At 41.0% G+C, this 27654-nt stretch overlaps 2 protein-coding genes across 6 annotated transcripts; one reads left to right on the top strand and one right to left on the bottom strand.

Moving 5' to 3' along the window:
- Window positions 1-1756: 1756 nt before the first annotated feature.
- On the bottom strand, window positions 1757-9257 carry ABHD13 (abhydrolase domain containing 13). 2 transcript variants are annotated; one of them, XM_072135550.1, is made up of 3 exons: window positions 8892-9257; window positions 7315-7429; window positions 1757-5182 (listed from the first exon to the last, which is right to left on the bottom strand). In XM_072135550.1, the coding sequence occupies exon 3, from the start codon at window positions 5157-5159 to the stop codon at window positions 4149-4151; it is 1011 nt and encodes a 336-aa protein (XP_071991651.1). In that variant the 5' UTR covers window positions 5160-5182; window positions 7315-7429; window positions 8892-9257; the 3' UTR covers window positions 1757-4148. The 2 variants fall into 2 exon arrangements, with proteins under 2 accessions (XP_071991651.1, XP_071991650.1); XM_072135549.1 differs by having other exon boundaries at window positions 8899-9256.
- LIG4 (DNA ligase 4) lies at window positions 9235-27654 on the top strand. Of its 4 annotated transcripts, none has more exons than XM_072135544.1 (3): window positions 9235-9944; window positions 12597-12684; window positions 23908-27654. In XM_072135544.1, the coding sequence occupies exon 3, from the start codon at window positions 23920-23922 to the stop codon at window positions 26626-26628; it is 2709 nt and encodes a 902-aa protein (XP_071991645.1). In that variant the 5' UTR covers window positions 9235-9944; window positions 12597-12684; window positions 23908-23919; the 3' UTR covers window positions 26629-27654. The 4 variants fall into 4 exon arrangements, with proteins under 4 accessions (XP_071991645.1, XP_071991646.1, XP_071991649.1 ...); XM_072135545.1 differs by having other exon boundaries at window positions 9235-9950; XM_072135548.1 differs by lacking the exon at window positions 12597-12684.

Below are 27654 nucleotides of genomic sequence, written 5' to 3'. Positions count from 1 at the left end.
CATTGATTCTCCAAAGTGGGCAGTAGATACTCAAATCTGCTCAATTCCAGATGTAATGAACACATACTACTGTATATTTAAGGATTCCATATGCGCTTTTTCAGCAGTAGATGGCAGCATATTGTAAGATGATTAGGAACTGCTTCCATGATGTGCATATGTATCACAATAAATGGGAGTCTAGGTAAACCCATCAACCAGAAATTATATGGCCAGGACTCTCCTGTGTGTCAGTTAAATTTAATTTTGCCACTGTAATTGTTGAGCTTTTTTCTATAAGCTCAGTTTAATTTCCAGAGGCGGCTGGACTTACAAAAGTAATGTGTAGAGACGCTTACTAATGTTTCATGCAATCAGTGGACAAGTGGAAATCATTATTAGGAAGCTGTATATTATGTAGGTCTTTGGGCTCCTGGCTAGACACCTGGAGGACTTCAGCATTATCCTTTCGACTTCCCTTATCCTGATAAGCATCGGATATGTGCGGTTTTCCCTTCACTTTACATACAGAACATGTTACCTTTTTCAGAATACTTGTTATATTTGAGAATACCCTTGTAGCCAGACCTTGATTCATCTATCGGACTAGTCCGCAGTGGTACCGCTATGTGGTAGAGGGACATGAATTAGCTATGATGGCCATTGCATACAGTGGTGGGAAAGGGTCGTGGGAACTACATGCTCTGTCTTAAATACAACTTAAAGGAGGTTTCCCATGAAAAAAAAATTCTCAAATTTCAATACCCTAGTGAGGTTTACACAAGATATTTTTTAACCCTTTACTTTACAGTTTTACTCCGTTTTAGCTCCTATTGCTCCCTAGGCTGCCCAGTGTAAGATTCCAAGCTGTGGGCTGGGCCTCTCTAAGCAGACACTTCATGATCCCTCTAGTGCTATAAGATGCCGTGTGCTAACAATGCGCTTAGATTATCAAGGTACATGTTTATATACACTTTCATTTAGCTTCTGAACATTCACTAGTATCTGACACCTATATCTCACCTCTAATACACAGAGAGAGCTCTGCTATATGTATCCCACCACCTTCCCTAGATAAACACCTTATCTGCCTGTAGCTTGTAGATTAACTCTCCTCACGCTGTTGCTTGCCGGCAGGAAGTGTGTGTGTGTGTGCGCTTGTCTTGGAATGCAAAGGGGGGGGGGGAGCTGGAGGCAGAGTAGAGCTCAGTGCAGCATCAGACAGGAGAAGGATCTGTCTTGCCTAACCCTTAAGTCAGAAGATTAACAGTCAGATCCCAGGGAAATCAAAATTTTATACACCTGGACTGATAGAAACAGGTTGGAAATATATCTGTGAAATGCTGTATTTTTGTTAATATATTAGAATTAAAAAGAGTGTGTTATTTTGTTATCATGAGTACATTTGAGAATCTTGTCTTCATGGGAATACCCTTTACGTACAAACCTAAAGAACTTAATACAGGGACTGCCTGTAGAGTTCATTTCCCAGAAATGTTATGGAACTCCAAAAGGACAGGATTGGTGCGCACTTCCTCATCCCTAACCAGGAGCTATTTAGAATTTCTTACTCCTGTCTCCAGGTCTTCTCATTAGTTGCACCAAACAATCAGATTAATACAAACTTATGACATTTCCTTAGCATATTACAGAGTGTTCTGTGACAGGTGATGGAAGTAACACACTGTATATGTGAGTGGTCATCTGTCAGGCTGGCTGTAAACACTCTTGTATCAGAAATAACCATCAACAGAAAGCAACACAAAGCACTCATCTGTCAAGCATTTTGAAAACATGAATAATTTATTCTAAGTATGTACATCTTGACATGAGTAAAACTGGTGTTAAAACAGCTTTCATACAAAGTGAACATTCTTACAATAAGATAGAAGCCCTTGCAATGTGACTGTGAGCGTAACGTCACATCATGGATAGTGCGCTAAGGACATGTCACCACATTGTTTCATTTAATGGTCATCTGCTTTAATGTGTAAATTGCCACTAGCAAATCTAGAACTAGAAATTCTTCCGTTCACTGGGTTTTCAGTGCAGGTCCTGTAAATGTATCACTTGCTGGGATACTGGTATGGAAGGCAACAATTTCATTTCCTAGCGAGTACGAAAACCTCACCCAAATCATTCAAAAAAATACCAATAATATAGATTACCAAACCCAGCCCATGATTAGAAGTAACTATTGCTTATACTCCATTATCTGACCATTTATTGCAATGGATGAAACAAAAGGTGCAAGTTGTAACAGAACTGTGGGTTAAAAGGGCCTGTCCTCAAACTCTGAATTATACCTTAAAGGAAATCTACTATTAAAATCCATCACCATAAACCAGGGACACTTGCTCATAGATCCAGGCACTGTGACTGTGGTAATTATCTTATTTTTGTTATCCATGGTCTCCTTCCTTATTAAATCAACTTTTAAAATAATTCTAATGAGCCTGAAGCTCTGTGCTGCATCTTCACACGATGTTAAATGGTCACACTCTTCCAATCCCTCTTTCTGGTGTAATGTCAGGGCAGCAGCACACAGTGCAGAGAGTGCTGAGGGAGCAGGGGGAGAGTAATAATCTGTTACTGTTAAGGCAAAGCATGGAGGGGCTCTGGTAGAGCACTCATGGCTCAAAGGCATGATTTTCATTTTAAAAGTTGACTTTAGAAGGAAGGAGGCCATGGATAACAAATATAAGATTACCTCAGTCATGGTGCCTGGATCTGTGTGTGGTAGATTTCCTCTAATGTAGGACACTGGGATGAAGCCTGCCCAGGTTGCCCCATAAAAATACTTTCCAGACACAGATAAGGTGAAGTGGTGCATTACCATGGTAAATTATAGAAACCAGTAAATAATACAAGCATGCATAACAACAACTGCTGAATGAATTGCACACAATATTAGAAATCAATCTCTGATCACAGCACATTAAAGAACACATAATGGATCTCAAAAAGAAAACTATACCGTTCTGTACAGTATATTAGTTGACCTAACATATACTGCATATCACTACTCTGTAGAATAGGTTATACTGGCATAGTAGTCCCCCAGGATGGTTTTTTAGCCAGCACAATTCTCTACCATGATAAACTAAGCTTCATGTTACCAAAGACATAACAGATGTTCTCTCGGACTTTGGAAGAGCTTTCACCACCATCACCGACCTCAAGTCTTTCATAGGCTCTGTATTTATTTCAATATTTTCAGCCTTCTATTTACTGTAAGGCCTAAAATATTAACACTGACTTCTTTACAACAGTGAGCACTTGGCTGGGGTTGGTGAAAATGGTGGAAGGCCCATTTTAAAGGAAGGAATTGATCAAAGGGTAGTTGGCTTTCCTTTTTCTTTTCACTGTTGGCAACAGGCCATGTATGGTGCAGCTTTTCTTGATAATGATCAGCTTCTAAACCGGACATGAAAAGAAGCCATTGTTACTTGGGTCAAGGGGCAATTTTCCTAAGAGGCCACAGACACTAACTTAATCAGACCATGAGTAAGTCCAATGTGCCAAAATGCATTGATGTGATGGCATTTTCGACATGACCCATTTTTATTCTCAATAAGAAGCTTCTCTTCCGACTGGTACTGGACTGCAACACTTTTTGTTAAACTTAAAGTTGGTTGAAATTTCAACTAAATTGACTTATCTTTGAGTTAAATAAACAACTAATAATTATTTAATTGAACTAACTTTCCACAATAGGAAAATTTTTTCCATGCCACTGAAAGTTTATAGCCAGTCTGAATGACTGACTGTAACGGCCAATATGAAATATCAGTTCCGATGCATCAGAAGAACAACCTAATCCCTAACAACCATTTTAAAGTGAACTGCAACATTTGTGTTGATTTCTTTTCATGTAATTTTACCAGAAGCAGAAGACATGACCAAGGCATATATATGTATATGCATATAACTGTATAATTTCAGGTAAACCTGCCAAGTAGTTGGTTCAAAATGAGGGATATGTTAAAACAGTGCATGCACTGAACAGGAGTTTATTGAGAAGTTTCCATAGAAAGAACTGAAGTGTCAGCTACATCACGGACACACTCCGCCTTCTCATGTTTGGAAAACAAACAGTACAAATGACATTCTTTTAATAAAGTCCCAGAAACTTAATATACAACAGTGCAAGGGGAAGATGTTGGCATTCAGATTATTGTCACATTTGATGTTTTTGCATTTTCTTCTGGACAGTGATTACTTGTTAGTTCTTTTATAAATTGTTCAAGTGCAGCAAAATAGCCTTGGCACTGCCAGGTGTCATTATGTGTCCCATCTGGGAAGATGGCTAATCTCTTAGTCCGGGATGGAGAGAGTTCATAGAGCTGTTTCATCATGAACGGTGGAATTAGCTGGTCAGATAACCCAGAGATGAATAAGGAAGGCATTCGGCACTGAGAAATTTTCCTGTAGGACAAAAACTTATTTTTGTAGCACCATAAAGGAAGATACCTCATAGGAAGAAAAGAAAACAGGGTGCTGGCCATGTGAGGAATGCTAAGAAAAGTATTTTCTAATATCATCGCTGATATTCTGTGTGCATTTTCAGATGCTAAATGAATGGCCACACCACCCCCTAGTGAGCGGCCAAAGAGTATAATTTTGGTTTTATCAATGTCAGGTCTGGTCATGATGTAATCAAGTACTGCTTCAGAGTCTAGGTACAGGCCTTCTTCACTTGGCTCTCCTTCACTTTTTCCATACCCTCTGTAGTCAACCAAAAGTAAATTCACTTTTAGGTTAACCAGCATCAACAACGCATTCGGTAATCTATGGCCAATATTTCCTGCATTACCATGAAAATAAATAATGGTTGGTGAAAAGTTTGAGTTATCACCTGTGTATCTCAAGAGGATGAGGTTGAGATGTACACCATCCTTGGTTTTAACAAAGATATTTTCATGTGGTATTCCAGTAGGCATTGGTACATAAAGTCGCGATGAAGAAGGCTGGTCGGGAAAATAAAGAAGTACGTCCTGGAATTTAAATAGTATTCCAGCTATGGAGACAAATATTAGGAGCAGCAAAATAATACCACCATACATATTAAACGTTAATATTAAAGGGAGAAGACATATCCGACATAGTCCCCATGACCAAGATCCTAAAGTTAGTAACCAGCGCTCGGCACAAGCCCAAAATTTCAAATGTTTTTCCATTCTTGTTCTCTTGTATTTGTGCCCTTGAAAAAAGAAAAAAAAATCAAATGAGATGGCATATACGAATGCTCAGTTACATTGACGTCAAAGCACTTACTCATAACCTAAGCCAAGAAAATGATCATTAAAACCTGTCAATGTTTGAACAATCTGGATATGATTGTGTGTCGCACGCGATCGTTTTTTGGCGCAGCTGCACTGGCTTTTATGCAACACAAGTTGGGGGTCGTGCCGTTGGACAATCTGACTGATTCGGACTGAGCACGGGATTTAAAACTTTCAAATTGTGTCGCAAGAAAATGCACTTACATGCATCACGAAGAAGAAGGTGAACTCTGGCGCATCTGAGCGGGGAAGCGATACATGCAGGATATCGGGCACACAATCTTAGTGAATCGCAGCAGAGTGCATTATCATGGACAATGCACTTTCTGTGAACTCCTCGGACCAGGTAAGTAAATGTGCTCCATAATTTGCCATGGGACTGACTAGGAGCTCAAGGAACGTATTCTGGCAAAAGCCAGGAATGCAGATTCCCTGACATATGAAGGTACCAATCTCCAAGTCTTTGTCGATTTGTCATGACTTACTCTTCATAAACGACACTAGTTGAAATCACTTTCAGCCCAGCTCAGTAACCACGACATACCATATTGCTGAACGGCCAGACATTCTCACTTCATTCCTATGTAGACCTCCCTGAATTGTGCAAAGCAAGAATCTCAAAATCCCCGACATAACTGATTGGGAGACCAATACACCTTCCCCTCTGCTGCAGTGATCTCAGTACAAAGGAAGAAACAAAACCAGCTGGCAAGAAACGTGCTGGAAGAATAGACTATCCATAGTAAGTAAGATTGACGTGCTTATGTCTTGATGGCTCCATCTTCTTCTACCTTTACCACTTCTAAGACTTACCATTGATATTTAAATGGGATGCTAAATAAGAAACCTGCGCAGTGAGATGTGCTGGCCACTACCATGACCAAATTTTTTCATACTAATGAAAGTTTACTTTCTTTGCCTATGCTATAGGTAGCTCACAAAATGATGGTTTGAGGTCAGTGTACATCTCTAGCTAAAGTCATAAAGAAAGATAGAACTGAAAGATTAAAGCTTTGATCCAGGGAAAAAAAAAAAAAAACACAAAAGGCGGAACAAAGCACATACCCGCTTGGCATGACAAATCTGGGAAGCCTCTGACAAAATTAAAGCCCATTCCTTTGCTGATGGCAGAGATTTTCCAATTATTTGTCTAAACTATAATCTACCCAACATGCTACCAATATACGGTGGAAGCTCTGGGGGTCTCCAGTACTGGTAGGGGTATTCCGGGAATATGAATGCCTGATTAAAATAATCGAATACAACAAAACTCAATGTTATTAATCACAAAACAGAGCTTAAATAGTTTGCCTTTTCTGATTCACAAATTTTTATTGGCTTTTTAAAGTAGGCAGTTATATCCAAGATGCATGCCATCTACAACAAGCCTTCAGTTTTCGGTAACAGCTCCTCCCTCTCATCCTCTGCTCCCAGTGATGATCTAACAGGCTGCCTTGCTATGTTACCATAGTGCACATTACTTCACTGAGATGGGTCTCATCACAACACTGGTCATATTGGGTGCACTGCAACCAACCTTCTACAGCCAGACATAGTGATCATCACTCAATCTGCCCAGGCAGGTGCAGGACACGTGATGTAGATATGTGACCAGCGGCCATCTCCTGTCCTGTGTCTCCTCCACAGGGACAAATCACAGGACTGATTAAAGGGCATTTTAATTCTTCATTACAGTGTATGTCCACAACATTTTTCTGCTAATGGCAACAAAATTTTAAATAACTAATTACATATTAGATTATATTTTAAGGACCCATTTGTATATGAATTATGCCGATTCCTGGAATACCCCTTAAGATACAATGTGTCGCGAGAAAACAATTTCAAAATCAACTGGATATGTTAAAGTGTTCCGAAGTTTTAACCAATTATTGTGATACATGGCAGATTCTAAAAATCGAGTTCAGTCAATAAGCTGAAAACAAGCATTGGTGACAAGGGGTTAACAACCATAAAGTACTCCGGAATTTGATGGCGCTAAATAAGTAAAGATTATTTTTTATTAACAACCATAATAAAATAAACATACCTAAAGTCACAGTGGAGAATAAGGCAGGACAGTGATTTCTTCAGGTAGCAGCACTACAAGTAGTCCTCCTATATCTTCTAGGACCAGCATCCACTGAGACACAGATTATTGGAACCTGTTTCAAAAACAGAAATAATAATAGTTATATATTTTGCAGTATATTTGCAACATGTAATAGAGCCTTAGGAATCTATCTTTCAAGCACTGAAATGGATCCCCTTCATCATATCAGTCTCAGAACATAATGCCACATAACAATCATACATTCATTCAGTCTTGCGCATGCGTAAGAACTCTGTCCCGACTTGCAGACAGCCAGCAGTCATCACTGCACGTTTGCGAAGATATGGGGCCCGAGAGGGGGGGGGATAATAATTAGTGGTGGGCGTGCCTAATTAGCGGCCCGCTGAAGCATTGAAATAACAGGGCCATCTATCCCCCAAGGTAACACGTGTGATTGGGTAATCTGGTGGTAGAGGTCCTTTAAAGAAAAACTACACAGAAAGCAAAGTCAGTTTTCTACAGGTTATATGTACAGTATGGGTCTTTGGTCATGGGCAGTAAACAGGGACACTGATATTTTAGGAAGTAAGCTAATATATCAACATAAAATACTCCAACTTTTGGAGGGCAAATTAACAAAAAAGGTCAGATGTGCACATAGCAATGTTTGATATGAAGAGAACTGACAGACAGTCTCATGATCTGCATTGTTTAGATGTCCATTATAAAGAGCTTTACTTAAATGTATGCAGTATGTGCTGCCATTCCAGCCAAACACCATGAGGGAAATTTATTAGAGGTGTCAGATAACAGTGGGGCAGCAGGGTAGCTCAGTGGTAAGCATTACAGCCTTGCAGCGCTGGGGACCTTGCAAGTCCAAGGGCCAACATCTGCAAAGCTTCTGTACATTCTCTCCGTGTTTGCCTGGGATTCCTCCGGTTTCCTCGCACACTCCAAAACATACTGGTAGGTTGATTAGATTGTGAGGTCCATGGGGACAGGGACCGATTTGGCAAAGCTCTGTGTAGCGCTGCATAATCTGTGTGCGCTACATAAAGAACATTATTATTATTTTAACTGTTATAGTTGCCCAAGGGGACCAATCAGAGCTCATCTTTCATTTTCCCACAGCTGTTTATAAGTTTTAAAGCTGAGCTCTAATTGGTTTCCATGGGTAACTAGAACAGTTCTGCTCTCAGACACGTCTGATAAATCTCCCCCAATATAAAGAGTCCCCCCCCCCCCCCTACATATCACACTCAGGGCAGTCTCTATATTGAGGGCTTGCTCCTGTAATCCAGCATTACACCCCTTCCTCACATAGACAAGCAGCATATACCCAGTTATTTCTATACGTGCTCACAAGCATTGGTGACAGTGCAGCCTCCATCATGCACAATGTCATGTGTGTGCCAGGCAGACGTCACACTGCAGACATAGGAGAAGGACGGTGCACACATACACTGCCATCTACTACATGGGACCTCGTCACCACACTAGCCCCCTACAGTGCTGCCCCCTACAGACAGCGCTGACGTATAGCGGCCATGCCATCCCCCGCGCTGCGCACATACTGCTCACATGGCCTGTACAGGTGGCGGCTCGCTCTGGGCCTCTCATCCCATCGTACTCTGGTCCTGTCTAGATTGGAGTTCTTCCTGGTTGGGATGATGTCAAGGGAAGGGGCGGGGCCTCTCGGGGAAGGGGTGTGGCTTCCTACACAGTCCTTTCACATTGCAGGAAGCTGTAACGTCTCGTGGTTCTGTCTAGAAGAGGAGTTGTGTGTGGCAGGTATGATGTCACAGAAAGGGTGGAGTCTCCCGGGAAAAAGGTGTGGCTATGGTCTTGTCTAGAATGTAGTTCTTCCTGGTAGGGGTAACGTCATGGGAAGGGGCGGAGCTGTCTAGAATACCGTTGCTCCTAGTTGGTATGATGTCACTGAAAGGGGCGGGGCATCTCGGGAAAGACTTGTGGATTGCTACACAGTCTTTTAGCATTGCATTTGATGTCTGATTATACGTGGAGGGGAGAGGGTGGACAGGAATGTGTATGTGTGTGTATATAGAACAGGACGGGATGTTATGAGGATTGGAGTAAGCTCGGGGGAGCGGCACTAGTACGTGTAATGTCTGATTATACGGAGAGGTCAGGTTACATGTGTGTATGTATAGAGGTGACTGTATATAGAACAGGACGGGATGTTATGAGGATTGGAGTATACTCGGGGGAGCGGCACTAGTACATGTAATGTCTGATTATACGGAGAGGTCAGGTTACATGTGTGTATGTATAGAGGTGACTGTATATAGAACAGGACGGGATGTTATGAGGATTGGAGTAAGCTCGGGGGAGCGGCACTAGTGCATGTGATGTCTGATTATACGGAGAGGTCAGGTTACATGTGTCCTCATTACATCCAGCAGTGTTCTGCACATCCTCACCTCATACATTACTCCTCTGATTCCTGTGATGTGAACAGAATGGGTAGAAAGCCACACCCCCTTTCCCCAGAGGCCCGCCCCTTCCCGTGACATCAGCTCAACCAGGAAAACTACAATGTAGACTGGACGGTCAGACATTACAGCTTCTCTGCTCCCTGCAGTGTGCTGATACACACAAGACACCAGGTTGTTGTGAGTCTGTCGCTTCCCGTTATGTCCCACTAGTGATGTACCTGACTCCTAGCTGCGCAGTTATCACTATGCTCTACAACTATTTCAGTTTTACATCGCACTTTCCAGTTACATGGGGATCAGACACCATTGATTTGAGCTGTCACTTCCATGTGTTGCAGATGTCACTTACCTTTGCTGTAGACACCTGTGTTGCAGATGTCACTTACCTTTGCTGTAGATACCTGTGTTATAGATGTCACTTACCTTTGCCGTAGACACCTGTTGTTGCAGATGTCACTTACCTTTGCCGTAGACACCTGTTGTTGCAGATGTCACTTACCTTTGCCGTAGACACCTGTTGTTGCAGATGTCACTTACCTTTGCCGTAGATACCTGTTGTTGCAGATGTCACTTACCTTTGCCGTAGATACCTGTTGCTGCAGATGTCACTTACCTTTGCCGTAGATACCTGTTGCTGCAGATGTCACTTACCTTTGCCGTAGATACCTGTTGCTGCAGATGTCACTTACCTTTACTACAAGTGAACAATGGATGTGCATCGGTGTCTGGAATTATTGAGGTGTTCCTGTCACTTATCTGTGCTCAAGTTGATGGGGTTCCTGTATGTTTGACACATATTTCTGTCACTTGCCTATAATGGGTTGTCCCCGGTTGATGCAGCGCTGGGACAGCGTAGGCGTGCCAGGCCACTGGAAGCTTAGTTGGGGGGACTATTGCTTGATCAGTCACTTGCCTATTTAGTAGATGACAAGGACTTTGAATCAGTGCCTTTTTGTAGATGTCGCTTGCATGTTTAGTTGACCACTTCTGTTTTCCTTGCAGTTGCCTGTTCTTTAGATGTCACTTCCTAAGAAATAAATAAAGTGTTGGGGACTATTCCTTTTTAATAGCAACTTACCGGGGCTATAAATGACACTTAGCTTTGCTTACATCTGCCTGGCACTTCTCTTCTGTGTAATGTCCCTTTACTGTTGTATCAAAGTTTTAACTATTGATGTGTATCAGGTACCTAAAGGGACTATTGTCTGTGTCACTTACCTGTGCAGTAGATGTCACATGCTTATTTTATAAATGAGTGGCAGCCACTATGGCAATACTCATTGCAGGGCCCAGAGCAAAGTTTCTCAAACTTTTCCAGTAACAATCCCCATAGCAAAAAATTCCAACATGAGTAACCCCAAGTAAGCAACTATTTATATGTGGTAACAAAATAACGTTCTGTCCAGGACATCAGTTGGCATCTGTCTTATTTGACAAGAAGAATAACACAGCATGCAATTCTTTTTTACCTATGAAAGTGATTTGAAGGGGTATTCCCACAAAGACAAGATTCTTAAATATACTCAGAATAACAAAATAACACTTTCTCCAATTCACTGTTATTAACAAAAATACAGCATTTCACAGGTATAATTCTAACCTGTCTCTATCAGTCCTGGTGTACACAATTTCACTTGTCCTTTATAAAAATTAACCGATAAATGACTACAAATGTAAAAATAATCATTTTTCCGATTATCTCAGATTCTGTGAAGCATCCATACACAATCCATGTGTTTCTAGGTGCCAGGGTTCAGAAGATATGGCAGTTTGAAGTTAGCCACTTTCATGACGTTTATAAACATCCTTTCTGAACAGGCATGTACAAATAGGATGTATATAGCAGTATGGCAGCCGTGAAGGGGTTAAGGAGGGGAGCAAAAAAATGGAAACACAAAAATGAAAAAGGGCATAGTTGGGAATGAGTTAAACAATAATGTAACTCAAAGTAAATACATAGTTGGGTCTGTAGCAGAAAGCCTTAAAGGGCATCTACCACCAGGATGAAGGACTGTATGTAAATGAACCTGAGGGGCCCTAGGCTCCATAGGAGTTAATGAAGCCTGGAGCCCCTCGGGCTCATTTACATACAGTCTGTCATCCTGGTGGTAGATGCCCTTTTAAAGACAGTATGCTTATAATGTAAATGAGAAAATGGATTATTAGCTATGGTATGTACCTTATCAGGATGTACCCTCTGGGTTATATGTAGTACAGGAATAGTAGATGATACAATTTTCTAATACACAGTGCACACAGATTTTCCTTCAGTCTGTGCCGTGTCCTGTCTGTAAAGAAAACAAATTGTATGGCCCAGATATTTTGGTAAAGGTTTAGCCAGTTTGATGGAAAAAATGAGAAAATAGCTCACTGTATACAATTTATTTTGAGTTATTTGTCTGATGATTCACAACAAAATAAATGTAATTAATCAAATATTTCATTTAAGATGATTTCTTACACATCATGAAAAACACTATGTAAAATTGTTAAAATTTGTACAGCTGTTCTAAATATATCGTAATTTAAATGAGAAGTGAACTGTAAAATGTGACATGCACATGACCCTTGGTCATGAGAGGGTTAAAGAAGGCATAGTCATGTGCCCTTCCATTAGCTACCACTTGGTGGCACATGGCTCCCAGCACCCTGAAATGCTCCCTCTGCTGGCAGGATGATTTTGCATTTCAAAAATAGAAGATTCCTATCCAACCCACAAATCTGATGCCCATTCATGTATATAACGGCCTCTTCTTTGTAACAGGTTTTCAGTGAGATACAATTGCAGCCATATTGCCATTTAACTTGATATTCTCTTTGCAGGATATAAACCTTGGGTGCTCATTGGTGTCCCCATTTTAATGGTTCCAGTTTCGGCAAAAAGACTGTGAATTTTGTTTTATATTTATAGGTTTGTATTTTATTTATTCTTTAAGATATACTGGGGGGAGATTTATCAGAAGTGTTTGCGGGCAAAACTGTTCTAGTTGCCCATGTTTTCATACAAAATGTTTACTTTACTTCAAATCTAAAAAAATACATATATGTTTGTATGATCTCCGCTGTGATGGTACCGGGCCCAGAGAATAAAGGGAAGTTGACATTTAGAGCGCACAATACAATCTGGAAAAAACAAAAAAATGGCATTGAAGGATTTGTTTGTCAAGTTCACAGAATTTTACTTTTTTTTTTTTACGCTTCCCAGTACATGGAATATTAAAGGGAAGTCCCATTTTTAGCACTCCCCCATTCCCCACAGAGCATAGTACATACACTGCCAAAGTGTTTTTGTATAAAAAATTGGTTTTACAGAAAAAAAGATATGTTATATTGTACCTTTCATTAGCATCTGCTGTGTGACTAGGCAGTTGCCAAATGGGAGGGTCTGGAAAGGAGCAGTTCCCCCCACCCTTGAGGAACAGCTACTCCATGTGACCTTTTCAAATATATGAAAACACCCATCACGCCCCCTGCTCCTCTACAGCCAATCCCGAGTGAGGGGAGTTATTCAAATATTTGAAAAGGGCTCCTTTCCAGCCCCTCCCATTGGGCAACTGCCTAGTCACACAGCAGATTCTAATGAAAGGTACAATATAACATATCTTTTTTTCTGTAAAACAAATTTTGTATACAAAAACACTTTGGCAGTTTATGTACTATGCTCTGTGGGGACTGGGAGAGTGCTAAAAATTGGTCTCCTGGTGACAGGTTCCCTTTAAATACTCGAAGGACAATTTGTTATGCAGTAAACAAGCCCTCATAAGGGAAAAAAAGGGAAACGCAAAAACAAACATGGCATCAGCAGGAAGGGGTCAAAAACTGGTGTGGGAAAATGAAAGTTGAGCTCTGAAAAGTTTTGCTCTCACACACTGATAAATCTCCTTCCCAGATTATTTTCCTTAGATGGTGCTAGTCAAAAGTTTTAACCATATACGAAGATGCTCCGGATTAATTCTATGTCAGGTCCTGCTTGGCATAGAATTGACCTTTAGCCTGTGGTAGGAATGTGTTGCCCCAGTCCACTCCCCACCCACTCGGATTGAGTCATGATAAGATTTTGACAACGTGATTTAAGTACTGAGTACAAAGTACTCCGTTGCTGCAGGCAGCCACAATTGCACAAGTAGCTGCCAGTTGCAGTGCAGTGAATGCAGATTTCTATAGTGAACCCTTTCACAACCCCAATGATTGCTGTGTCATCAACCTGGAGACTTCTACAGCTTGCCCTATAACCCTTCACATCATAGTTTTTATTCATGGTGATCTTTTCATTAACCACATCTACAAAGGTATATCCATGTCTGCTACTGGGCTCTGTCAGCCCGTGTGCATTTCAGGCATCCACACCTGTCTCCATAGAATGAGCCGCCTCCTGCTTTCGGATGACTCTCTCGGTTGGAGTAATTAGCTAATGGATGCTAGTAGCGTGTTGTTTTTACCTGTTAAGAAAAGTGTAATAGACCACTTCTCTCTGCAGAGACAATTTAATCTGATTACTTTTTTTTTTTTAACATGGGAGTATATACCATATTTTTGGACTATATAACGCACCAGATTTACTCATCCAAAAAACTCACACACAGCTCTGCTACATCCATTCACTTACATGAAGACATTAAGCACTGCTATATACATTCACACAACATATCTTCTTAAAGAGAACCCGTCAGGCAAATTAAAAAAAAACTGACATTAGAGAGCATTGCCTCTATCCCTTCATTGTCCCTCTGCATGCCTGTAACCTTAAGCAATGAGGTCCTAAGGCTGTATGCAAATGACCTGTGAAATGTCCAATGAGTCATTATCATATTCAAGCTGTCCAGCTTATTCATGAGTGGGAGGCACAGCCACACCCCCAATGCTTGACTGACAGCCTGTATAATGATGTGAGGTATAATGGTCTAATGGCTCCTCCATGTGCTTCCTGGTGCTGGCGGCCCCCTGCAGCCTGTGTGTGTATAGGAGAGATACAACAGCTCCAGGCAGCCATGTTATAGCAGAACATGTCATGTACTTGTGTAGCTGATGTCTGTCTCACACATGTGTATTAGGAGGGAGAGCATGTCAGTAGATGGAGCACAGACACTAGCAATGCTTTACTATACATTAGACACAGACATGAGCAGGGGGAGGAGAGGGGAGGGGGAACAGGAGTGACATCACTGCCTCTGACCATGTGACCAGCCTCATTTACATAATAAAGAAATTATGGTTTTACAATGATTAATGTTTGAATTGACTAGATAAAGGCTGGGATGGATCCTTGTGAGCTGCTCCAACAGGTAGTAGTGACTGGACAAGTGACACAGACCTGATGACAGGTGTCCTTTAAGGTTCTTGCAGTGATGCAGAAAGCATGTTATTAGTCACATGCTTCTGACATCACTCTAGGTCCTGCTGTAACGCTGTCCGAACTGGCAAGGAGAGGGAAGAGAAGTGTAGTGGTTCTCTTCTTTGTCAATCTCCATTACAGCGTCAGGAGGGTCTGGCAGTGCTGGATCATCATGACCTTCAGAAATCTGATGTAAATACTTTTGTGTAAAAACTACAAAAGTGCTTAAGGAATGATACCTTTATTGGCTAACCAGAAAAATTATATTTGGTGCAAGCTTTCAGGGCACACAGGCCCCTTCTTCAGGCATGGATACAAATGAAGCACTGAGAGAAAAACACAATATTTGAGGGATGTTACAACAAGATAATTAGTACATATGGTGAGACTCAATTAAGATAAGCTGGGGCAATAAAATTAGAGGTTATGTTACACAGAGAAGGGTGATGGGCAGGGGGTGGGGGGCTAGGATGGCAGGGGTCTGGAGTTAGTCTCTTGTGGGGATTGAAGCGAGTCCATGTAATGGGCCATAAACCCAGGTGCAATATTGAGGCCTTGTGTCAGTGACTGGAAGGTCATCATCAATTTGAACTCCCAGGTTTTCCTTTCTCTGCTGTCCTTAAAGTCACCTTTCAGTATTAGGACCTTTAAATCCTTCTCGCTGTGGCCTGGTCCAGAAAAGTGTTTTCCCACAGGTGTGTCCATCCCCTCACTTATGGTGTGTCTGTGAGAATTCATCCTCCTCTGAAGTTTTTGTTGGGTCTCCCCAATGTATATATTATTTGTGTGACACCTCATGCACAGTATCATGTACACAACATTGGAGGATCTACAGGAGAATTTGCCTGGGATTTTATACTCCTGTTGTGTGTTGGGGATGTGGACTGTGCTTGATGATAGAACATGGGCACACGTCTTGCATCTTTTGTTATGGCAGGGAAAAGTGCCCGTCTGTGTTGGTGGTGAGAGGGCACTTCTTACCAGGAGATTCCTTATGTTTGGTGGCTGTTTGTAAGCAAGGAGGGGTAGGTCCGGGAATATGTCCTTTAGCCTGTTGTCCTTATGAAGAATGGCTTGGAGATCTTCCGCAATTTTCTTTAAAATCTTCATTTGTGGGTTGTACATGACCACCAGGGGCACTCTGCACTTGTCCTCTTTATGTTGGTATTCTAGCAGGCTGCTCCTTGGAATCCTTCTAGCTCTGTGGATCTGTCTATCTATAACTAGGGGGTGATACCCCTGTTGTAAGAATGTTCTTCTTAGTGATAGAAGGTGTTGTTCTCTATCCTCACTCTCTGAGCAAATCCGGATGTATCTCAGAGCTTGGCTGTAGACAATAGATTTCTTGATATGTTTTGGATGGAAACTGTTCCACTTTAGGTACGCTGGACGACCTGTAGGTTTTTGATAAATTGTAGTTTGTATGCTGTTGTCCCTAATGTATATGGTTGTATCCAGGAAATGTACCTTAGATTTTGAGTAGTCCAGGGAGAGTTTTATGGTAGGATGAAATTTGTTATAACTTCTGTGGAAAGACAACAGTTCATCCTCAGATCCTGACCAGATGATAAGCAGGTCATCAATATAGCGGAAGTATGCTAGAGGTTGAGTGGCGCAGGTTGTAAGAAACTCCTCCTCTAGTTTTGCCATGAACAGGTTGGCATACTGTGGTGACATTCTGCTTCCCATGGCACTTCCCATACACTGCAAGTAAATGTCCTCACCAAAGGAGAAATAATTGTGATGCAGTACAAACCTGATGAGCTGTAGGACAGGTTCTGTGGCCATGTTGTTCTTCTGCAGAAAGTATTTACAAGCAGCTATACCATCTTCATGTGGGATGTTGGAATAGAGGGATGCAACATCCATAGTTGCCAATATTGTGCCATCTGGTAGTGGACCCAGGTTGGAAAGTTTACGGAGGATGTCGGTGGTGTCTTGGACATAGCTAGGCGTCTCCTTCACTAAAGGTTTTAAAATGTTCTCCACCCAGCCAGAGATACCTTCAGTTAGGGTTCCAACACCAGAAATGATTGGTCTCCCTGGATTGCCATCTTTATGTATTTTTGGGAGCATGTAGAATGTACCTATTCTGGGAGTGTTTGGTATTAAATCCAGTAGAGAGTCAGATATTGGGTCAAAGCCATTAATGATCTCAGTAAGTTCTCTTGTATATTGTACCGTGGGATCTTCCCTCAATGGTGTGTAGTATCTTTCATCAGAAAGTTGTCTTTTAGCTTCCTGAATGTAATCTGAAGTGCTGATAATTACTACAGCTCCACCTTTATCTGCTGGTTTGATGACAATATCTTTGTTGGATTTTAATGACCGTATGGCTTTTCTTTCTTGTATGCTTAGGTTGTCCGTGATGTTGTGATTTCTGTCTAACAATTCCGATTTCACTTTTTTTCTGAAACAGTCTATGTAGTAATCCAAGGTTTGATTAAATCCGGGTTGAGGGGTCCAATTAGACTTTTTCCTCTTTCTTGATGCTTCATGTCCCGGGTCAGTCTGTAATGTGGACTCACTTTTGTCAAAAAAGAATTCTTTCAGTCGTAATCTGCGAAAAAATTCTTCTACATCACTGCAGAATTGTACCTTGTCAAGTGGTTTTGTGGGACAAAATGTCAGTCCTTTAGATAAAACATTTATCTCCACTGTGCTAGGTTTATACTGAGAGAGGTTTACAACAGGGGATGATGCATCCAAGTTGTGATGTTGACTTTTCTTACCTTGTTCTTTGAGACCTGCTCTCATCCTTAACCTGTTAAGTTTTTTTAGTTTGTTGGTAATAAGTTGATCTTGTAAATTATTGAAAAAGTTCTCCAATGTGTTTATAGCCAGGTTCGACCCTGTTCCTTGTATTGTGTCCATCATACAATTAATATCCTTTTGTAGATTTCTTTTCTTGTTGTAGAAAAATCCAATAAGGTGATTCCGTAGTCGTTCAGATGATCTGTAGCAAAGATTCTGTGAAAAGTGAGTGTTGTAAGTATATTGAGTTGGATTTTTGATCATCAAGCCTTTGGGGATAAGATTCTCCTTTTTGCATCTGGATAAAAAGAAGATGTCGCTGTTCAGTTGTGCCAGTTTCTTCAGTTGGTTCTTAAGGTCCATTTGTGTTCGGTAGATTGGGGTATCCTCCATTGTCATAGTATGTTGAGAAAATTGTTGACGTACCGTGTTAGCCAGGAAAAATCAAAAATCTGATGTAAATACTTTTGTGTAAAAACTACAAAAGTGCTTAAGGAATGATACCTTTATTGGCTAACCAGAAAAATTATATTTGGTGCAAGCTTTCAGGGCACACAGGCCCCTTCTTCAGGCATGGATACAAATGAAGCACTGAGAGAAAAACACAATATTTGAGGGATGTTACAACAAGATAATTAGTACATATGGTGAGACTCAATTAAGATAAGCTGGGGCAATAAAATTAGAGGTTATGTTACACAGAGAAGGGTGATGGGCAGGGGGTGGGGGGCTAGGATGGCAGGGGTCTGGAGTTAGTCTCTTGTGGGGATTGAAGCGAGTCCATGTAATGGGCCATAAACCCAGGTGCAATATTGAGGCCTTGTGTCAGTGACTGGAAGGTCATCATCAATTTGAACTCCCAGGTTTTCCTTTCTCTGCTGTCCTTAAAGTCACCTTTCAGTATTAGGACCTTTAAATCCTTCTCGCTGTGGCCTGGTCCAGAAAAGTGTTTTCCCACAGGTGTGTCCATCCCCTCACTTATGGTGTGTCTGTGAGAATTCATCCTCCTCTGAAGTTTTTGTTGGGTCTCCCCAATGTATATATTATTTGTGTGACACCTCATGCACAGTATCATGTACACAACATTGGAGGATCTACAGGAGAATTTGCCTGGGATTTTATACTCCTGTTGTGTGTTGGGGATGTGGACTGTGCTTGATGATAGAACATGGGCACACGTCTTGCATCTTTTGTTATGGCAGGGAAAAGTGCCCGTCTGTGTTGGTGGTGAGAGGGCACTTCTTACCAGGAGATTCCTTATGTTTGGTGGCTGTTTGTAAGCAAGGAGGGGTAGGTCCGGGAATATGTCCTTTAGCCTGTTGTCCTTATGAAGAATGGCTTGGAGATCTTCCGCAATTTTCTTTAAAATCTTCATTTGTGGGTTGTACATGACCACCAGGGGCACTCTGCACTTGTCCTCTTTATGTTGGTATTCTAGCAGGCTGCTCCTTGGAATCCTTCTAGCTCTGTGGATCTGTCTATCTATAACTAGGGGGTGATACCCCTGTTGTAAGAATGTTCTTCTTAGTGATAGAAGGTGTTGTTCTCTATCCTCACTCTCTGAGCAAATCCGGATGTATCTCAGAGCTTGGCTGTAGACAATAGATTTCTTGATATGTTTTGGATGGAAACTGTTCCACTTTAGGTACGCTGGACGACCTGTAGGTTTTTGATAAATTGTAGTTTGTATGCTGTTGTCCCTAATGTATATGGTTGTATCCAGGAAATGTACCTTAGATTTTGAGTAGTCCAGGGAGAGTTTTATGGTAGGATGAAATTTGTTATAACTTCTGTGGAAAGACAACAGTTCATCCTCAGATCCTGACCAGATGATAAGCAGGTCATCAATATAGCGGAAGTATGCTAGAGGTTGAGTGGCGCAGGTTGTAAGAAACTCCTCCTCTAGTTTTGCCATGAACAGGTTGGCATACTGTGGTGACATTCTGCTTCCCATGGCACTTCCCATACACTGCAAGTAAATGTCCTCACCAAAGGAGAAATAATTGTGATGCAGTACAAACCTGATGAGCTGTAGGACAGGTTCTGTGGCCATGTTGTTCTTCTGCAGAAAGTATTTACAAGCAGCTATACCATCTTCATGTGGGATGTTGGAATAGAGGGATGCAACATCCATAGTTGCCAATATTGTGCCATCTGGTAGTGGACCCAGGTTGGAAAGTTTACGGAGGATGTCGGTGGTGTCTTGGACATAGCTAGGCGTCTCCTTCACTAAAGGTTTTAAAATGTTCTCCACCCAGCCAGAGATACCTTCAGTTAGGGTTCCAACACCAGAAATGATTGGTCTCCCTGGATTGCCATCTTTATGTATTTTTGGGAGCATGTAGAATGTACCTATTCTGGGAGTGTTTGGTATTAAATCCAGTAGAGAGTCAGATATTGGGTCAAAGCCATTAATGATCTCAGTAAGTTCTCTTGTATATTGTACCGTGGGATCTTCCCTCAATGGTGTGTAGTATCTTTCATCAGAAAGTTGTCTTTTAGCTTCCTGAATGTAATCTGAAGTGCTGATAATTACTACAGCTCCACCTTTATCTGCTGGTTTGATGACAATATCTTTGTTGGATTTTAATGACCGTATGGCTTTTCTTTCTTGTATGCTTAGGTTGTCCGTGATGTTGTGATTTCTGTCTAACAATTCCGATTTCACTTTTTTTCTGAAACAGTCTATGTAGTAATCCAAGGTTTGATTAAATCCGGGTTGAGGGGTCCAATTAGACTTTTTCCTCTTTCTTGATGCTTCATGTCCCGGGTCAGTCTGTAATGTGGACTCACTTTTGTCAAAAAAGAATTCTTTCAGTCGTAATCTGCGAAAAAATTCTTCTACATCACTGCAGAATTGTACCTTGTCAAGTGGTTTTGTGGGACAAAATGTCAGTCCTTTAGATAAAACATTTATCTCCACTGTGCTAGGTTTATACTGAGAGAGGTTTACAACAGGGGATGATGCATCCAAGTTGTGATGTTGACTTTTCTTACCTTGTTCTTTGAGACCTGCTCTCATCCTTAACCTGTTAAGTTTTTTTAGTTTGTTGGTAATAAGTTGATCTTGTAAATTATTGAAAAAGTTCTCCAATGTGTTTATAGCCAGGTTCGACCCTGTTCCTTGTATTGTGTCCATCATACAATTAATATCCTTTTGTAGATTTCTTTTCTTGTTGTAGAAAAATCCAATAAGGTGATTCCGTAGTCGTTCAGATGATCTGTAGCAAAGATTCTGTGAAAAGTGAGTGTTGTAAGTATATTGAGTTGGATTTTTGATCATCAAGCCTTTGGGGATAAGATTCTCCTTTTTGCATCTGGATAAAAAGAAGATGTCGCTGTTCAGTTGTGCCAGTTTCTTCAGTTGGTTCTTAAGGTCCATTTGTGTTCGGTAGATTGGGGTATCCTCCATTGTCATAGTATGTTGAGAAAATTGTTGACGTACCGTGTTAGCCAGGAAAAATCAAAAATCTGATGTAAATACTTTTGTGTAAAAACTACAAAAGTGCTTAAGGAATGATACCTTTATTGGCTAACCAGAAAAATTATATTTGGTGCAAGCTTTCAGGGCACACAGGCCCCTTCTTCAGGCATGGATACAAATGAAGCACTGAGAGAAAAACACAAAGATATTGTCATCAAACCAGCAGATAAAGGTGGAGCTGTAGTAATTATCAGCACTTCAGATTACATTCAGGAAGCTAAAAGACAACTTTCTGATGAAAGATACTACACACCATTGAGGGAAGATCCCACGGTACAATATACAAGAGAACTTACTGAGATCATTAATGGCTTTGACCCAATATCTGACTCTCTACTGGATTTAATACCAAACACTCCCAGAATAGGTACATTCTACATGCTCCCAAAAATACATAAAGATGGCAATCCAGGGAGACCAATCATTTCTGGTGTTGGAACCCTAACTGAAGGTATCTCTGGCTGGGTGGAGAACATTTTAAAACCTTTAGTGAAGGAGACGCCTAGCTATGTCCAAGACACCACCGACATCCTCCGTAAACTTTCCAACCTGGGTCCACTACCAGATGGCACAATATTGGCAACTATGGATGTTGCATCCCTCTATTCCAACATCCCACATGAAGATGGTATAGCTGCTTGTAAATACTTTCTGCAGAAGAACAACATGGCCACAGAACCTGTCCTACAGCTCATCAGGTTTGTACTGCATCACAATTATTTCTCCTTTGGTGAGGACATTTACTTGCAGTGTATGGGAAGTGCCATGGGAAGCAGAATGTCACCACAGTATGCCAACCTGTTCATGGCAAAACTAGAGGAGGAGTTTCTTACAACCTGCGCCACTCAACCTCTAGCATACTTCCGCTATATTGATGACCTGCTTATCATCTGGTCAGGATCTGAGGATGAACTGTTGTCTTTCCACAGAAGTTATAACAAATTTCATCCTACCATAAAACTCTCCCTGGACTACTCAAAATCTAAGGTACATTTCCTGGATACAACCATATACATTAGGGACAACAGCATACAAACTACAATTTATCAAAAACCTACAGGTCGTCCAGCGTACCTAAAGTGGAACAGTTTCCATCCAAAACATATCAAGAAATCTATTGTCTACAGCCAAGCTCTGAGATACATCCGGATTTGCTCAGAGAGTGAGGATAGAGAACAACACCTTCTATCACTAAGAAGAACATTCTTACAACAGGGGTATCACCCCCTAGTTATAGATAGACAGATCCACAGAGCTAGAAGGATTCCAAGGAGCAGCCTGCTAGAATACCAACATAAAGAGGACAAGTGCAGAGTGCCCCTGGTGGTCATGTACAACCCACAAATGAAGATTTTAAAGAAAATTGCGGAAGATCTCCAAGCCATTCTTCATAAGGACAACAGGCTAAAGGACATATTCCCGGACCTACCCCTCCTTGCTTACAAACAGCCACCAAACATAAGGAATCTCCTGGTAAGAAGTGCCCTCTCACCACCAACACAGACGGGCACTTTTCCCTGCCATAACAAAAGATGCAAGACGTGTGCCCATGTTCTATCATCAAGCACAGTCCACATCCCCAACACACAACAGGAGTATAAAATCCCAGGCAAATTCTCCTGTAGATCCTCCAATGTTGTGTACATGATACTGTGCATGAGGTGTCACACAAATAATATATACATTGGGGAGACCCAACAAAAACTTCAGAGGAGGATGAATTCTCACAGACACACCATAAGTGAGGGGATGGACACACCTGTGGGAAAACACTTTTCTGGACCAGGCCACAGCGAGAAGGATTTAAAGGTCCTAATACTGAAAGGTGACTTTAAGGACAGCAGAGAAAGGAAAACCTGGGAGTTCAAATTGATGATGACCTTCCAGTCACTGACACAAGGCCTCAATATTGCACCTGGGTTTATGGCCCATTACATGGACTCGCTTCAATCCCCACAAGAGACTAACTCCAGACCCCTGCCATCCTAGCCCCCCACCCCCTGCCCATCACCCTTCTCTGTGTAACATAACCTCTAATTTTATTGCCCCAGCTTATCTTAATTGAGTCTCACCATATGTACTAATTATCTTGTTGTAACATCCCTCAAATATTGTGTTTTTCTCTCAGTGCTTCATTTGTATCCATGCCTGAAGAAGGGGCCTGTGTGCCCTGAAAGCTTGCACCAAATATAATTTTTCTGGTTAGCCAATAAAGGTATCATTCCTTAAGCACTTTTGTAGTTTTTACACAAAAGTATTTACATCAGATTTTTGATTTTTCCTGGCTAACACGGTACGTCAACAATTTTCTCAACATACCATGACCTTCAGACACAGGCACTTTTTTGCAAAATTTTTTTTTGCTAAGTTCTGCTGTACTCCTTTACCATTGGAGCTTCCATCATGTATTAGTTAGGACATTCCCCAGCTGAGATACGACATGAACACAGCCTTTTATATAGTCCGTAGCCACCCATATATTATGGAATGTATAATCCCTCTGCTGCATTGATCTATTCCAGAACACGAAATCTTAAACAAGTGTTTTATGTCTTTGTTTACAGATTCCTGGCAAAATGTCCTCAAAAACTGTGGCTTCTCAGGTTCCATTTGCAGATCTCTGTACTACTTTGGAAAGAATTCAAAAATGTAAGAACAGACCGGAGAAAGCAAAAATTTTAAAACAATTTGTTGACTCTTGGAGGAAATTCCACGGTGCCCTTCACAACAATGACCCTACAACCACAGACTCTTTTTATCCCGCAATGCGACTTATTTTACCCCAGTTAGAAAGAGAGCGGATGGCTTATGGAATCAAAGAGACTTTGCTTGCCAAATTGTATATCAAAGTTCTTGGTTTGGCCAAAGATGGCAAAGATGCTCTTAAACTTTTAAATTATCGAACTCCTACTGGCGCCAATTCAGATGCTGGTGACTTCGCGGCAATTGCATACTTTGTGCTTAAATCGCGTTGTCGAAAAGAAGGAACTTTATTTATTAAAGATGTCAATGACCAGTTAGACTTAATAGCGAGCAACAATGTCGGTAAAAAGAAGGAACTTATAGAGAATAGTCTACTGCATTTGATAGCAAACACCACTGCTCTGGAACAGAAATGGCTGATAAGAATGATCATAAAGGACATGAAACTTGGGCTAAGCCAACAAACTGTCTTCTCCATCTTTCACCCAGATGCTGCAGAACTTCACAATGTGACCACCGATATAGAAAAAGTGTGTGTAAAGTTACATGACCCCAATGTATGCCTTAGTGATGTTTCGATCTCACTATTTTCTGCTTTCAAACCAATGCTTGCTGCTATTGCTAACATTCAGCAGATAGAAAAACAAATGAACCATCAGAGTTTTTATATTGAGACAAAGCTTGATGGTGAAAGGATGCAGATGCACAAGGATGGAGATGTATATAAATACTTCTCCCGGAATGGGTATGATTATACCCAGCAGTTTGGTGGTTCTCCTCTTGAAGGCTCCTTAACTCCATATATTCACAATGTCTTTCATAAGGATGTGCAAAACTGCATAATTGATGGTGAAATGATGGCCTTCAATCCCAATACTCAGACTTTCATGCAGAAAGGTAACAAGTTTGATATCAAAAGGATGGTTGACGATTCTGAACTTCAGACTTGTTTCTGTGTGTTTGATATTTTGATGTTTAATGGCCAAAAATTAGCTCATGAAACACTTAGAAAAAGATACGATATTCTTCGTGATGTATTTATCCCAATTTCTGGTAGGATTCAAATTGTTCAGAAAGCTGAAGCCAGCACAAAAAAGAATGTTGTAGATGCACTAAATGAGGCCATTGATAACCGTGAAGAGGGGATAATGGTTAAAGACCCCATGTCCATTTATAAGCCAGATAAACGTGGAGAAGGCTGGTTAAAGATCAAACCTGAATATGTAAATGGACTCATGGATGAATTGGATATTCTTATTATTGGAGGGTATTGGGGAAAGGGTCTGCGTGGTGGAATGATGTCCCACTTTTTGTGTGCAGTGGCAGAGAAACCGCTTCCAGGAGAGAAGCCCACAGTCTTTCATTCACTGTGTCGTATTGGCTCAGGCTACACCATGAAGGAATTATATGACCTAGGTTTAAAGTTGGCTCCCCACTGGAAGCCATATCGAAAACGAGATCCGCCTTTCAATCTCTTGTGTGGGACAGAGAAACCAGAAGTGTTTATTGAGCCTTGTAATTCTGTTATTATTCAAGTGAAGGCAGCAGAGATTGTTCCCAGCGATATGTACAAAACAAATTGTACTCTCCGCTTCCCACGAATAGAAAGGATCCGAGAAGACAAGGAATGGTATGACTGCTTGACGCTGGATGACTTGGAGCAATTCAGAGAAAAAGCCTCTGGGAAATTAGCTTCAAAACACTTGGATGTCAGTGAAGAGCCACCAGAAAAGAAACGAAAAACTGTCCCGAAGATTAGGAAAGTAATCGGTGTGGTTTCTCATTTGCAAGCACCAGATCTTACCAACGTCTCAAAGCAGTCTAATATGTTTGAAGAGGTTGAGTTCTGTGTGATGAGTGGTACAGACAAGCATTCAAAAGCGGATCTGGAGAGCATGATAGCGGCTTGTGGTGGCATAGTAGTACAAAATCCTGGAGAAGACACCTATTGTGTTATTGTAGGGAACACAAACGTCAGAGTGAAAAATATTATCTCATCGAATAAGCATGATGTTGTTAGAGCAGCCTGGCTACTTGAGTGCTTTGAAAATAAAGCCTTTGTACCTTGGCAACCTGGCCATATGATTCATATGTGTCCGTCCACAAAGGAACATTTCGCTAGTGAGTATGACTGCTATGGTGACAGCTATGTCACCGATACTAATGAGTCTGAGCTGAAGGACCTGTTTACTAGAATGCCTGCCATCCAGGAGAAAATCCCCCTAGACATGATTGCTGACCTAGAGCAACGCTATTCATGGGAGAATTTGTCTAACAGTCTATTTCGTCAGTGTGTTGTGTATCTAGATCTATACACCATCATTAATGACCCACGCTCTAAAATAGAAAATTCTTCTTTGAGCATAAGAGCATTGGAGTTACAATTTTGTGGAGCCAAAGTAGTAAACTGTCTAGAAGAAGGAGTGTCACATGTGGTGTTAGGTGATGACTTGTCTCGTTTAGCAGAAATTAAGAGTCTAAGAAGAACATTTAGAAGAAAATTTAAGATTGTTCCAGTTCTCTGGGTAGTTGATTCAATGAAGACGGGGACTTTTCAGATGGAACAGGAATATTTGATGTGAATTCTAATTTTAAATGTACCTTAAGTTACTTTTTAATCTATATTTTATAGAAATGAGCAGACCCGATGGTCGTGTTCGCCTGCCTGACCCGGACATCTTGGCGGCTGAATCGCGAATTTGGCAAATTTACGCCCCCAGCAACTAGCCATGGCTATGATTGCCAGGGGGTGTCCTGGTCAGGCAGCCGAACCTGACCACTGGGTCCGCTCATCTCTAATATTATATTTCTATAAAAATTTTTATGTAAAGTAGTCCTTTCTCCTGTATAGATATGTTTTAGTCACTGATTGTATATTCCATATTTTCTTATAACTTTGTGTTGTACTGTTCCTTTGGTTTTTCCATATAGTTATATATTTGGAGTTAGACAACTGGGTGTTACTAGTTAGCTTTATTCCCATGCATGTCTGACACTGTCAAACCAGTGCTGTTGGTATTGAAATGAATGAGGACGCTACACTGGCAATACCCACTTGCCTTTATTACCGTTAAATTTCTATAAGGAATAGCAAAGGAAAATCACAATGTAAAGTTATAAGAAAAGATGCCCCAAAATTGTTATTTTGTGGGTATTAAAATTATTTATTAAACTAGTAATGTCATGAGAGGTGACACATTCTGATTTTATGGTCAATGTTTGTTTGTTTTTAGACAGTTTTCAAGATTTTGATGAATGATGATGTCCTTAAAAAATAATCTAGCCTTCTCGAACCTGAACACAAGGTGTACTTAGATCCTTACCATTCTGTATTAAGTTTTAAGATTCTATATAAACATTTCTCACAATACAGTGTACTATATGCAGGTGTCTAGGATCTCTTACACACTGCTCATTATGTCTCCAGACAGCAGAGTTGCTATTGCAGTCATGCAGTGGCAGGGGTTTTCCAGGTGGGGTCAGTATTGTAGATACAATCTGTTCTACTTCTTTTAGGAAATATAACCTTTATTGTGCCTTTTTGACTGCAAACATTTTAATGCTTTTATGTAAAGGGACATTGTAAAAAAATAAAAGTTTCTATTTAA

The sequence above is a fragment of the Engystomops pustulosus genome, chromosome 2 (genome assembly GCF_040894005.1).
Source record: "Engystomops pustulosus chromosome 2, aEngPut4.maternal, whole genome shotgun sequence".
Lineage (NCBI taxonomy): Eukaryota > Metazoa > Chordata > Amphibia > Anura > Leptodactylidae > Engystomops > Engystomops pustulosus.
The sequence above is the reverse complement of the archived record's forward strand: the minus strand, read 5'-3'. Positions and strand labels throughout refer to the sequence as shown.

Bases quoted from the DNA above. Each gene is read 5' to 3' on its own strand.
- ABHD13 (XM_072135550.1), bottom strand. From the start codon at position 5,159: ATGGAAAAACATTTGAAATTTTGGGCTTGTGCCGAGCGCTGGTTACTA.
- LIG4 (XM_072135548.1), top strand. From the start codon at position 23,920: ATGTCCTCAAAAACTGTGGCTTCTCAGGTTCCATTTGCAGATCTCTGT.